The sequence below is a fragment of the Anopheles arabiensis genome, chromosome X, assembly GCF_016920715.1.
Source record: "Anopheles arabiensis isolate DONGOLA chromosome X, AaraD3, whole genome shotgun sequence".
In the NCBI taxonomy this organism is placed as follows: domain Eukaryota; kingdom Metazoa; phylum Arthropoda; class Insecta; order Diptera; family Culicidae; genus Anopheles; species Anopheles arabiensis.
The window spans coordinates 13,216,756-13,229,171 of NC_053519.1; the positions used below are offsets into that span (position 1 = coordinate 13,216,756).

The window sequence follows — 12,416 nt, forward strand, 5'->3', positions numbered from 1 at the left end:
ACGTCAAAACAAAATGTCAATTGCATTTTTAACCGAGATTTCGGCAACAGAAATTTAACCGAGATCTTTGCCGAGATCTCAGTTGTGCAGATCTCGGCAAAAATTAACCGAGATTCGGCAAAAAATTTTAAGTGTGTATGATGAGTGGTGTCGCATGATGGGTGTTTTCACCTGGGCATGTGGTGACTGCGTTACTGCTATGGGCAGTTTTTGAGATAAGCTTACTCAAGGAAGGCAATACTTCAGTTTAGACAAAATATATACAATTGATTTGATTAGATTGGCCTGTCGCGTGCTCAAGTCGACAACTCGCAAGACTTAACAATATACCCGCTTCTCCCACATCCAATTGGATTGTTTCAGACGTTGGAAAGTACGTTGGAAGCTATCAGAAAATGATTCCTAAACAGAAAATCAACCACTAACCACTGAGAACTTCACCATACGATGTGTCTTGGAGAAAATGGCGGACCAAGTAACACCGTGTTTTATACATTTATACACGAAAGTGCAGTACAGTGACTGGAGCAAATAATCAGTACAAAGAATACATCAGAGCTCAGTAAAAGACATTCGAAACTACGGGAATTACATCTGGTAATGTGTTTCAAAAATCTGAAGATTGATTATTATGTCTAGAAGATGGCTGTAGGCCGGTCTCGTAGTACAGTCATCAACTCGTACGACTTATCAACATGCCCGTCATGGGTTCAAGCCCCAAATGGACCGTGCCGCCATACGTAGGACTGACTATCCTACTATGGGGGGAAATCATTTAGTCACTGAAAGCCAAGCCCACAAGTGGTACAGGCAGGCCTTGACCGATGACGGTTGTTGAGCCAAAGAAGAAGAAGATGGCTGTAGGAAACACAGTTCAAACATTTACATTGGATGTTCGTGTAATAAAGCGAACCCATCGGTAATGAGAATGTTTCCGCCGCAATGGTTGGACTTCGGTTTTGTCCTCCGACAAAATCCCAATAAGATTCCCGTGATCACCTTCGGAAAGGTGAGGAAATTCAACCGGCCGCACCTTTCGACTCAATCGGAGTAATGAAACCGGTGAACAGGTTGATGTAATAGTTTGTAACAGTTCACAACCAACCCCGTTTCGCACGTCAGACCCTGCCGGCCGGAGTGTCGAAGGACATGCAATTTGAACAAATGCTCACCGGTTGCAATTTCGGAGCGCCACAGGCCACTCGGCAAACAGCGTTGATCCCTTTTTCGCACTGGCACAGCTCATTTAATATATATGCTAATGACGATTTAATTCCAACTAGTCTTGTTGGCTTCCTGGTGGTGGCCGGGGCCAAATCGTTTTGCCACTGCTTTCCCACGACGGTCCTCTCCGCCCGAGACGGTTGGCAAGATCAAAGACGGCTGCAATCGATATCGATTCACAGTTCACGCTGTGCTCATCGAAATAGATTTATCACTTCTCGGTTAGCGAATAAGATACTTCGCGGGAACAACATTCTAGCGTGTTGCCGCCGATACACCTGTTGCCTACAGTCTGGTAGCAACGCGACGCACGCCATTGCTGGCCGTTTACATTTTTTAAACAGTTTCGTACAGACATCATCGTTGAACCGTTTCCCTGTCGCGGGCCACAGCCTTTTATCTCGCAATGCTCTGCAAGTCTGTAATGCATTTTGATTGATGCGCAACTATAAAACCGCAACAGCGGACGTGAAATTGGATTTAGAATGTTTTGATTTATTGACATTACCCCGCGCGCTTCCCTGGCGGTCGCGCGCGATATTCCCAAAAATCCCAAACCCAAAACCCATCCGTCTTCTTCGGGGCAAAATATCTTGAACGCGTGCAGCAGCATTCATTCTGCACGATTTTGGGGTGTCTATGTGTGTGTGTGTGTGTGTGAAGCACCGCCCCAAAGGTCAAAAATCGGAGGAAAAAAGCCTCAGCCATATTTCATTTATTTGTATCTATCCATCAAAAATACATGTCGGGCACGTTTTGCATCCCTCTGGCAAAAACGATTTATTGCACATATTAGTTGTGCTAAAAAGCGGAACAACAAAGCAACAGCACCGCCAACACAGGAAAATCACCACCCACCACACAAAGAAAATCCAAACAGGCGAACATTGCTGTTGCGCAAAATTGCGCCAAGATAACACATCGCCGAACCGTTTTGGGTTTTTATTTTGAGGCTGTGCCGAAAGCAGACTTATCGAATTAGGCGTGAAATTGTGCGCATATCGGTGGTGTATCGGTTTCGTAGGCAGTAGAGATTGCCCCTCCCCCCTTCCATCCATTCCCACCCAGCAATTGTAGCAACTATTACGCGCGTTAGGTTCGGCGCGTAATTGGTGTCGCCCGGGAGATGCTAAATGGGCAGGAAATGGAACAAAGCAAACAAACAAAACCGAAAATAAAAACCGTTACACCCGCGAATTTGGGACCAGCGGGCGTATGGAGTTTTCCATCCTTCCTATCAGTGTATGTGTTTATGGGGGTGGGGAGGGGGCAAGCATAAAAGGATCTTCTCCGCGATGCGCTGCTGAAATGAAAGATTTCAACTAGCAGATAGCAACCGTTCGCCTACTTCCGATAGGGATAGTGTCGACATGGTTCTTAGGAATATTACACTTCCTAACACTCACTATTTTGGGCCCCTTTCGCGGGAGGTTTGGGAGGATGAGGCAAGGCTTTTTTTTGGTTCGACGATTGCCGTTGCCGCTCACTTCAACCACTTTCTCTCGCGGGTTCTGTGTCGAACAGTGGCGAGCAAAGGCGTACGGCATATATGGTAGCATCGTTTTTGGAAAGGTGATTCGAAATCTAATGAACCAGACAGACAGCGAGAGAGGGCAAGAGCATTGTGCACCGAAGACCAAACGCATTCGGGGCACAATGTTTCGGCACAGGCACAGCACCATTTTCCAACTGGCACTAATTGGTGATTGCCCTTCGCCCTAATCAGCACATCGTTTGCATCCGTGCTTTAATGATGTTTGCGGATGAGACCGGTCGGTTTATGCATTACCCGGTTTTTTTTTCCTTTCTACCCTCTCGTTCGGGCTAGTTCCAGCGACATTCGTGGCAAGTGCATTTTTCCACACTGCCGTGTCGGATTAGATTTCCATTACCATTGGGCCATTCTGATTCGATACAGGCAGATGTGCTGCGTTTCTTGTTGGACTATTTTTGTTTTAGTACAAGAGAAAGGGAACCAAAATAACTCAACATATTTAGGAAGACTAACATTAGCTTTTAGCATTGTTTTATAAAGGCGTAATATCGTCAAAATAGTCGCAGTTTAGTTAAAAGGGAGTAAAGAAGACATATTTGAAGCACACAATTAAGGAGAGTATTTAGCCCTGATTCAATGTTAACGTTTCCTTGAACGATTCGCTTGCGTAACAGAGCAATTTATTACCTCTTTATGCAAAAGATGGGCAAACAGTAATAAAATATTAAACCATGTCCGTGCGCCGTGTACAGCACACATGTGGCATGATTTTGAAAAGAATGTTATTGGAAGAATGAATTAAATGAATATTGTCACTGCTAGTCTAATAGCATTTCAGGATGAACGACAGCGAACGACGTCAACTCGCACAGCCGATGCCTTCTAGTCGCTATCGCTGTCCTCATGGTGGTATGCGCTGTAGTCGATCGTGACACCTGGTGCCATTCCTCCACCGTTCATTTCCGCACGGCTCGTCGAAGGCTTCGCGCCATTGCATGAAACGGTAAGAAAGCAAATTTGATTCACAATCGGCTACCCGGTCAGCTCAATACAACACGATCGTTCAGAACAGCACTTACCCTGTCCGACAGCTCTAATCCTTGGTTGATAGTGGCGATCCTTCCCGAACCGTTGTCTCCTTCCCGTGCTTGATTGTTGCTTGCTGCTGCTTGATTGTTGTATCGTTGAGCTTGATTGTTGACTGATCGAGCGTGGTTGATTGCTTGAGCCAGTGACACGATTTCTGCATGGTCATTAAATTTAAATGACATGTAATAGTACTTCACCAGCCTACGAACAGGTATCCAAGGAAGCTGTACGTGAGCAGGAAAACCAAACAAAACATAAAAAAGCAATAAAAATCCTGACAATAAACGCTCGAAAGGGCACGCTTACTAGCCATTTGTAGTAGTGAAAGTCCGTGCCGTACAAGTAATACGCTTTCATAAACAGTGTCCGTTCTTCGTCGGTCCATTCGTCCGGAATGAGTACAAAATTGGTCATATCCTGGCATGCCCGCTTCAGATCATTTTTGTGATGGTGCAGCATCACCAGCGCATGCTCCTCGCTGTAGTCATGATTTTCCTTTGCATAGTTTAAGTAATGTTGCACTGCGCACATGAGATAGTGAGAGAGAGAGAGAGAGGGAGCGCCCGCGCAGGGAAAAAGGGCATAAACGTTAGTGTTACGGTACAATGATGAGGTGCCGAGGGTACCGATCACCTACGCAACTCTTCCGGTATATCCTCCGCCGGGAGCCAAAAGATGTCCGATTCAGCGTCCTGCCGTGGTGCCGGCAAGCGCTCGCTGGGCGGTATAAACGCCGGAATGTCCGCCTGATACTCAGGGCCCACTCGACTTCGCTCTGCAAGATCGGACAGAAGAGAATGCACATGGCACGTGATTAAAATTGGCGCACAATCGTTCCACCTTCCTGCTGCTATGAACCACCATCCAGACCCAACCCGCTCTCCCCCCCCCGCCTCGCGGGGATGTAGCACGATGAACATGGCCACCCAGTGGTCGAGCGTGGCGGCAGGGATTGCACGCGCGAAACTAACGACAGCAGCACCGCCGGTTCAACTCACTCCTTTCTCCGGGCTTATCGGATACTTTCATATAGTTCAGTGCTTAAGGTTGATGCAGAAGAAGGAAGAAAAAGAAGAAGAAAAAAATACATGCACTAACCGGCCGACGAAATGACGAACTGGGCATCTAGCAAGGCCGAACACGCCGACGCAATGACGTGCTTTTCTTACCGCATTCAGAATGGTAACTTTGGATCGAATAGTCGGTGTCTTCGGACGCACTGGACTGGGACCGGGATCGCTTGTATGCCGTATCGGAATAGTCAGGGCTTGTCGATTCATCCGATGTCTCCCGGCTCAAATGGGATTCCAGGTCGGAAGTGTGACCGCTTGCAACTTCCTGACCCTCATCCGATTCCCCATCGCTTGGAAGCATCTCCATCGTCGCGAATTCCAAAGTATCCGGTGAGCGTCGTCACACAAACTGCAACCGTGCTAGTCCTTTTGATGCGATGTAAAGTTGAACAACTGGGGTAAGGATTGTTTCGCACGTGAAAAGAAAATTTCGTATTTACTTGACCAACACCGCCAACTGCTTCGTACGCGTAGTGGCTTTTTCGTTGAATTTGAGTTTGCTTTCAAAGTCAGCGTTGCGCCCAAGTAACAAACAGGGCCCATGTCACAAATGACGCAACGCAACGGGGACCATCTTGGGCAAGGTAATTTTGGGGTATTTTAAGCCGGCTGATTGCGGTACATGGGACCCTCGAGATACGACGATTCTGAGATGCAAAGATTTTGATTTGGACAGTTAATAGTTCCCAAGTGCCACAAATCCACTAAGGTCCGTGACAGCGCTCATCCGATGCGATTTTATCAGACGAGATTTATATGGGATTTGACAGACAACGTTGGACGTGCGATTTCATCGTACGACGGAATAAAAAAAAATTTGATTCCGTCGGATCGTCGCATCCGATTTTATCTGTCAATGTAATCATGCAGTTTATGTAGGAACAATATGAAATTATTTTTTTTATAATGGTTAAACCATTTAAGCATTTAAAAATATACACATTTGTTTAAACGAAAAAAATCTTGTTGTTTATTTCATCGATGACGCTTGCTTGAAAATAAAACACAAAGAAAAATAATCCCTGGCACTGTGGCATAAGGAAGCTGCTTAGGCGCTGTTTGAAAGACCAACATATAACTTTGATGCTGTTTATCAACTGCAAAAGACGAATTCAAGCAGCGATCTTTAGCGTGCCAAAATGAGCTGCTTAAGCAATTTAGGCTATTTGGGTAAGTTCCATCATGAACTATACCCAAGTGCCACAAATCCACTAAACGACCACTAAACGGCTTCTAAATGACTCAAGCTCTCTACCTAAACGGAATATAGAAAGACTTCGTTTAGCAGACGTCAAACGACTCATGCATTCTAAAAATAGCAAAAAAGCTGGTGGCGCCATCTGTTTGTGGGATACCCAACCACCCAAGCACTGAAGCAAGAGAGATTTGAGTAAAGGTGTGTTGATACCCATGTATCTGACCACACGACCATTCATATAGATTTTTGCTCGGAAAGTTAGAAAGCTATATAGCTCATGATTAGATTAATCTTGTCGAAACACATTGCAAAAAAAGAACAACAATATAATGATGAGTTGTAATACGCCATCTATGGAGCTTTCATTTTTTTCTATGAATATTCAATTTTCCAGTCGTTTAAGCTTAATCTGTGGCGCTTGGGTACACATCAGGCTAACCAGCCGCAAGGTTCCAAAGAGTACCGAGTGCTTGTTAAAAAGCGCCATAATTCCGCAAAGTACCGCCTATCTCTTAATCAGCCATAAAGTACGACATCGGGACGATTTTTCGTTAAACAGCCTCAATTAGCTATAAAGTACGAGCTGGCTATTTGGACATTAGCCCTCTCGAACCATTCGAAACTGAGCTACTTGTTTGGCACTAAATTTGGCGTTAATCTGGCTAGTAAGCAAACTGGATGATTCGATTGTTTCGGATAATACAAAAACAGCGCGCGAGACAAGTTGCCCTGTTTGGAAAATTGAGCTACTTTTTTGTCGCGCGAGCAAGGTGTTTTAAAATGACAAGATGAAGTTGTTCAGAGCAAAATGACATTTCTCGACTTGACATAACTGTTCCTGGGACTCCGGTATAAACATCGGGGAGGGCACTCCGCACCAAGGTGGATTAAAAATATCAGGTGGTGGATTAGGGCCTTTGGGGGGTCGCCATAGTTGAGGGACTTTACGTCATTTTAGAACCGTTAACCATTGGTTTCCGCACACAAAGCTTAGCAAATAGAACAGATTTCTTTGTAATTATGTGCATTTTTGTGTGTCTATTGGTTTTATCGAAAAAATGAGATATATTAACAAAAGATTTTATGATTTGTTTATGCACGAAATTTAAAATCATGTGAGTAAGAGTTCTAATCTCACGTAAATTGTCCATGCGGCTCGTAGATAATGAGGAATTAATGTGAAAATTGAAAAAAATAATGCTTTCTTAATTTTTATCATAAAAAATGTCGAAAACACAATGAATTATAGAATAAATTCACGGAATAACACAAAATAACACACTTTAATCCATGTTTTAATGTTAAATAAGAGCTCGCAAAGTCCAAAATATATTTTTAGAGAATGTTCAATCGAAAAATGGGGTAGATAAATTATATGAACAAATTTAATAAATGTAAACAAAGTTTGAATCCTGGGGACCTTACGTCATGTGACGAATTGTCAAAATGCACTAGAGTCCACACCCTGATATTTTTAAATCCACCTTGCTCCGCACCAGGTAATGAAATTTATATGTAGAGAGTGACAGATGTCTCCCACAAACCTGGCGGTATCAGGGGCCCTAGGCGGTAAGACGAGTTGAGGCCCCTTTTGAATGGTAAATGGTGCTCACGGGGGGGGGGGGGGATTGGTAGCGGCACTAAGCCTATTGTTGGTAGATTGAAGAGTAAACTTGAAATGCTGTCGGGGCCCTGATTGGTCCGATACGATCATCAGTAATAGGCTTTAAAATTTTTGCTGACGGGGGGGTGCAAATGATTAACCAGACTCTGGCCCCAACGTCCATCCTTCCGGAGGCCCTTGTCACTAGTACTCTGTCCATACGGCATATTATAGAATCGCGATTTACGGGGCCCCTAAATTAACGGGGCCCCAGGCGACCGCCTGGTCCGCCTACCGTTAGATCCGCCACTGCCCACAATGTCGCCCAGCAAAGGCGATAAAAATCAACCTTCTAAATACATTTTCCTTGTACGCGAGACCTTTTTTGATTTACAGGTGGTCCCCGAGATACACGGTTAATGGGGACCGAAAACGTCCGCATAATACAGTGGAGCGCCGTTTATCCGGGTACCTTTTATCCGGCTGTCCGTTTATCCGTGCTGTTGAGAAATAACAGTTCAATACAATGGTGACATTTCGTTATGAGGAGGATATTTGAAAAAGCGGTTAAAAGAGCATATTGTCAAAACAAAAGACCCGATAACTCAAGGCAAATTTCAAATATTCTTGTGGAAAAAGCATGAAGTTAATAAAAACTGGGTTATTTTTATCAAAAAATAAGATAATTTTCCAAAAATTAATCAGGAATTGGTGATAAAATATATCATTTGACTCATTATCCTTGTTATTCGCTTATTCGTGCGAGGTCAAGTCCCGAGAAGCCCGGATAAACGGCGCTCCACTGTACCGCGTAACTCGAATTTCCGCGTAAGTCGAATCTCTTGATTTCCTGCTAAAATATCACTAATTTTCGTGTAATTTTGCAAGTAGGGGGCGGTTTTAGCCTCGTTATGAATTATTTGATATGATCCTGAATGAAGTAACAGTTTTAAACCTTTTGAAATAGTTTTTAGCATTCGATCAAAACGGAAATTATGTAATATTTGTTTACAATTGATGTGTCAAATCAGTACAATTGGCTCAAAAAATTGTCAAATTGTAAGAGGTACCGTGTATCTCGGGGACCGTCTGTGTATCTATTTGAAAGTGAGCAATTTGAGCTGTCCTGAAATCAGCCAACATAAAATACCCCAAAATTACCTTGCCCAAAATAGTCCCTGTTGCGTTGCGTCATTTGTGACATGGGCCCTGTTTGTTACTTGGGCGCAACGCTGACTTTGAAAGCAAACTCAAATTCAACGAAAAAGCCACTACGCGTACGAAGCAGTTGGCGGTGTTGGTCAAGTAAATACGAAATTTTCTTTTCACGTGCGAAACAATCCTTACCCCAGTTGTTCAACTTTATATTGCATCAAAAGGCAGTGGTAAGGACAATCGCGGTTGCAGTTTGTGTGACGACGCTCACCGGATACTTTGGAATTCGCGACGATGGAGATGCTTGCAAGCGATGAGGAATCGGATGAGGGACAGGAAAAGCTTAACAATCCATCTTCCGATTCGGGCGATTCCGGGTTGGCCGAGGAGGCCAAGAAATCGAGCTCTTCAACAGACACCAAGCCCAGAACGAATGTCGGTAAGAAAATACGCCATTGCGTCGGCGTGATCACTTGCCCCCGGTTGGATGCGCAAGGCTGAGGAGACCTGCCGCCGTAATTCGATGACATTCTGCAATGGCCTGTATCGGTTTTCTTTTTTCCAGACACTGGAGCAAAGCATCTTAAGGATGAGATACTGCATAGCATTCCAAAAAGTGAGTAGAAACGGCAATGCTCATACGTCCAGGAGCACCCGGGCGTCCATGTTGGAAAATTTGCAGAACGCACGACACATGCTGGATGAAGTTACATAACGGGAGATGACGTTCGGATGACGTTTGCATACAATATGTCATCTATACAACTTTTTTGTCTTTATTTTGTCTTTCAGAGGGATCTCGAGTGGGCTCTGCGTATCAGGCCGACATTCCCGAGTTTGTGCCGCCTAACAGGCGCCGGCCAGAAGAGCGACAGAACGAGCCAAATGTGTTGGTGTGGTTTCCGCAGGAAAACATACCGGACGCCGCATGTAGGTCCTGCCAACCGTAGCAGCGGTGCGCCTTCCCTGCTAATTGAACTAACTCCTGCACCTTAACTCTCTGTTCCAGTGCAAGAGTTTTTAACCGTTGCCAAAGGAAGACATAGCTTCAACGATGAGCAGGCGATGGCGCTGCTGAACCGGGAAGGCTACAATCTGGAACGGGCATACAACGCTTTATCCAGCTACATAGTCCATCATGAAACGTGGGCCGAAGAGCAGCGCATACTGTTTGCGGAAGCGCATTACATGCATGAAAAAAAACTTTCATCGCTACCACCGCATTGTAAGCAGGAGCCTCCCGGTGTCGGAGAATCATCCATGTTCATCTATTTCTTGTCCTGTTCTCGTAGATCCCGAAAAAATCGCTCCACAGCATCGTTCAGTATTACTACAAGTGGAAGCGCGATCCGTCCGCGCCGAGATTGAAGTCTAAAAACTTAAAAAAGAAAAGGAGCGCCGTTTCGGCACGAGGTAGAGGCACCGCTGTGCTGGTAAGTGCTGCATGCAGTCTCTACAGTTAGTCTATTCGATTCCGCACGAGTTCGTGGCTGCATTAGATGATTTTTTATTACACCGCACACCTTTCTGCCTTCTCACCGTTCCATGTAGCCATCAACGAGCCGTGCGGTTATGCACGGCGATGGTGCCGGGACAAGCGGTGGAAACATTCCGAACGGTGAAACAGGTGCCATTCCCAACACCAATGATCCCGTCCACGGCGAGAGCGATGAAGGCGACGGGGTGCCATCACGCGGCGAAGATCACCATCTCCGCTGAAGGATCTACCATCAATCGCTTACACTTTCATTTTCTTTACATTTTCATCGTATACCTAGTTTATTTGCTGCAGCATCATACAGCTATGTATTTGTAGGCCAGCAACTGCCTATCGCTTGGGGGGGAAAATTACATTTAGCAGAGAAATTATAACAAAGGATGTCCCATCCAACGATAGGGCCATTTGAACAAAACCAGACTGGTTAGATGTATGCGCAGCTTTTTACTCTTGCCTAGCGATGGCTTTAGATCATTAATTGCAGTAGTCGTTTGTAGCCCATATCAAAGAAGGAAGCGAAGCATAGCTCGATAGCTCGGTGTTAACAACGAAAAGGATGAGCGGCTGTTACGGGTGAGATTTAAAAAGGAAAAACAGAAATTAGGAGGTGTTGCACGTGTGTGCCTTATTATTATAGATTCGACATTTCTGTGCCCGACGGCGGGCCAGGTTAAACGGCAAACGAAATTAAATGATCAAACAATCAAACTAATTTTTAAACATTTAAAAAAAGCGTCCGATGAACCTTATTTTCGCTCTTCCGGCAAGAGCAAACCAGTAGCGTACTATTATCCACCATTCGATGCCGTTAGTGTTGCCGTATCGCGTTCACAGTCGAACTATCATTACATTCGCCGCGCTATCTATTATGGAACGCCGGGGGTCACCCATCTAGCTGGATTAGATGCGATTATCCTGGCGTCCCCGGCGCTACCCCGGAAAACGGTCGGAGTTCATTGGTTCCTCAGCTCGAATGGCGGTTTCCGTTGCTTGTCGCCGAGCGCCGAGTTCGGATAATCGTTATCTAAATATGCTGCTAAGCAGATTATGTTGGCTGCCGCAAGCTCCCTCACATGTGTAAGTCCATTTGTGCGAGCCGTTTCGCTTACTTATGTCGACGTATGCTCTTTTCGGCCCTGCTGCTTTCTTGGGACGAGAGGGTGAACTATTGCGCACCATGCCGTGCTGTACGTCAATCCTGTCGTCCGTTCGATTGGGTCCGAGTGGGATGTGTGTTTTTTTTTTTTCGTTACTGCTCGCCCATAGAATACACGTGAGATTTTGTGGTAAATATTACATGCGCTTTTGCCGGTGGAAGGAAAACATACTTTCACCACCGAGCAGCTTAGCAAGGAGCAAGGTATCAGTGAACTCTGTGCGGGTAGTGCAACCGAGAAGGGTGAACGTTTTCGTTGCGTGGAGGAGGGGGGAATTGATAGCTCTGCTGTCGAAGTCGTTGAAGACGCGTGTCACGTGAGCGGACTTTTGAAGGTAATGCTGAGCTTTCGGTTCACGTTCGGTAAACTTGCAAGATATGAGAGCCAAATTTATTGGTAATGTTGCCTTCGTTTCGTTAGTAACACAATGTTACTAATTTATTTCACTATTTTAGAGAGCAAGGGTCTGACAAGGAATGATTGCTGGTCGTTTATAACTGTTCGATGTGTTCGCTTCGGTTTCCGCAGCCTGGTGGTACTGTGCTTGATACTGTTCGTCAGACAATTCTTGCTGAGTATGATCGATTTCAAGTACTTCATCCAGCTTATGTTTAACTGGTATTCGTTCATGTACTTCATCCTTCTTTGACACACCTTGTCATGCAGGTTCATGAAATGACACTGTTCTTAGTACTATTGTCTCGTCTGTTTAGTCCTCAAGTCAACGATATGTTTGCCACTTTAAATACTTCAAATATGTTTATTGTTATTCAAGGCGTTTGTATTGAATAAGCGAGTTTGTTATCATTGAAAAGGATGGATACAGTACACTTTCGGTTATAAATTTGCCATTCAAAGTAGATGCTCCAACAAGTCGCAAGTTCAAACGATATCTGTTTGTGGGTTGGACAATGGATCTGTATG

At 44.9% G+C, this 12,416-nt stretch overlaps 2 protein-coding genes across 4 annotated transcripts; one reads left to right on the forward strand and one right to left on the reverse strand.

The window, feature by feature from the left end:
- Positions 1-3,387: 3,387 nt before the first annotated feature.
- Positions 3,388-5,396, reverse strand: LOC120906164 (REST corepressor-like). Its single transcript, XM_040317651.1, has 7 exons — positions 5,322-5,396; positions 4,978-5,247; positions 4,807-4,848; positions 4,446-4,583; positions 4,115-4,329; positions 3,799-4,032; positions 3,388-3,700 (listed from the first exon to the last, which is right to left on the reverse strand). The coding sequence occupies exons 2-7, from the start codon at positions 5,186-5,188 to the stop codon at positions 3,602-3,604; spliced, it is 939 nt and encodes a 312-aa protein (XP_040173585.1). The 5' UTR covers positions 5,189-5,247; positions 5,322-5,396; the 3' UTR covers positions 3,388-3,601.
- A 3,509-nt stretch (positions 5,397-8,905) lies between these two features.
- Positions 8,906-11,030, forward strand: LOC120906017 (REST corepressor 2). Of its 3 annotated transcripts, XR_005739991.1 has the most exons (7): positions 8,906-8,987; positions 9,062-9,276; positions 9,403-9,453; positions 9,630-9,767; positions 9,847-10,062; positions 10,130-10,270; positions 10,389-11,030. XR_005739991.1 is itself a non-coding variant. In XM_040317420.1 (5 exons), the coding sequence occupies exons 1-5, from the start codon at positions 9,132-9,134 to the stop codon at positions 10,210-10,212; spliced, it is 633 nt and encodes a 210-aa protein (XP_040173354.1). In that variant the 5' UTR covers positions 8,950-9,131; the 3' UTR covers positions 10,213-11,030. The 3 variants fall into 3 exon arrangements, 1 of the variants encoding a protein (XP_040173354.1); XR_005739990.1 differs by having other exon boundaries at positions 8,950-9,276; XM_040317420.1 differs by having other exon boundaries at positions 8,950-9,276; positions 10,130-11,030.
- The last annotated feature ends 1,386 nt before the right edge of the window (positions 11,031-12,416 follow it).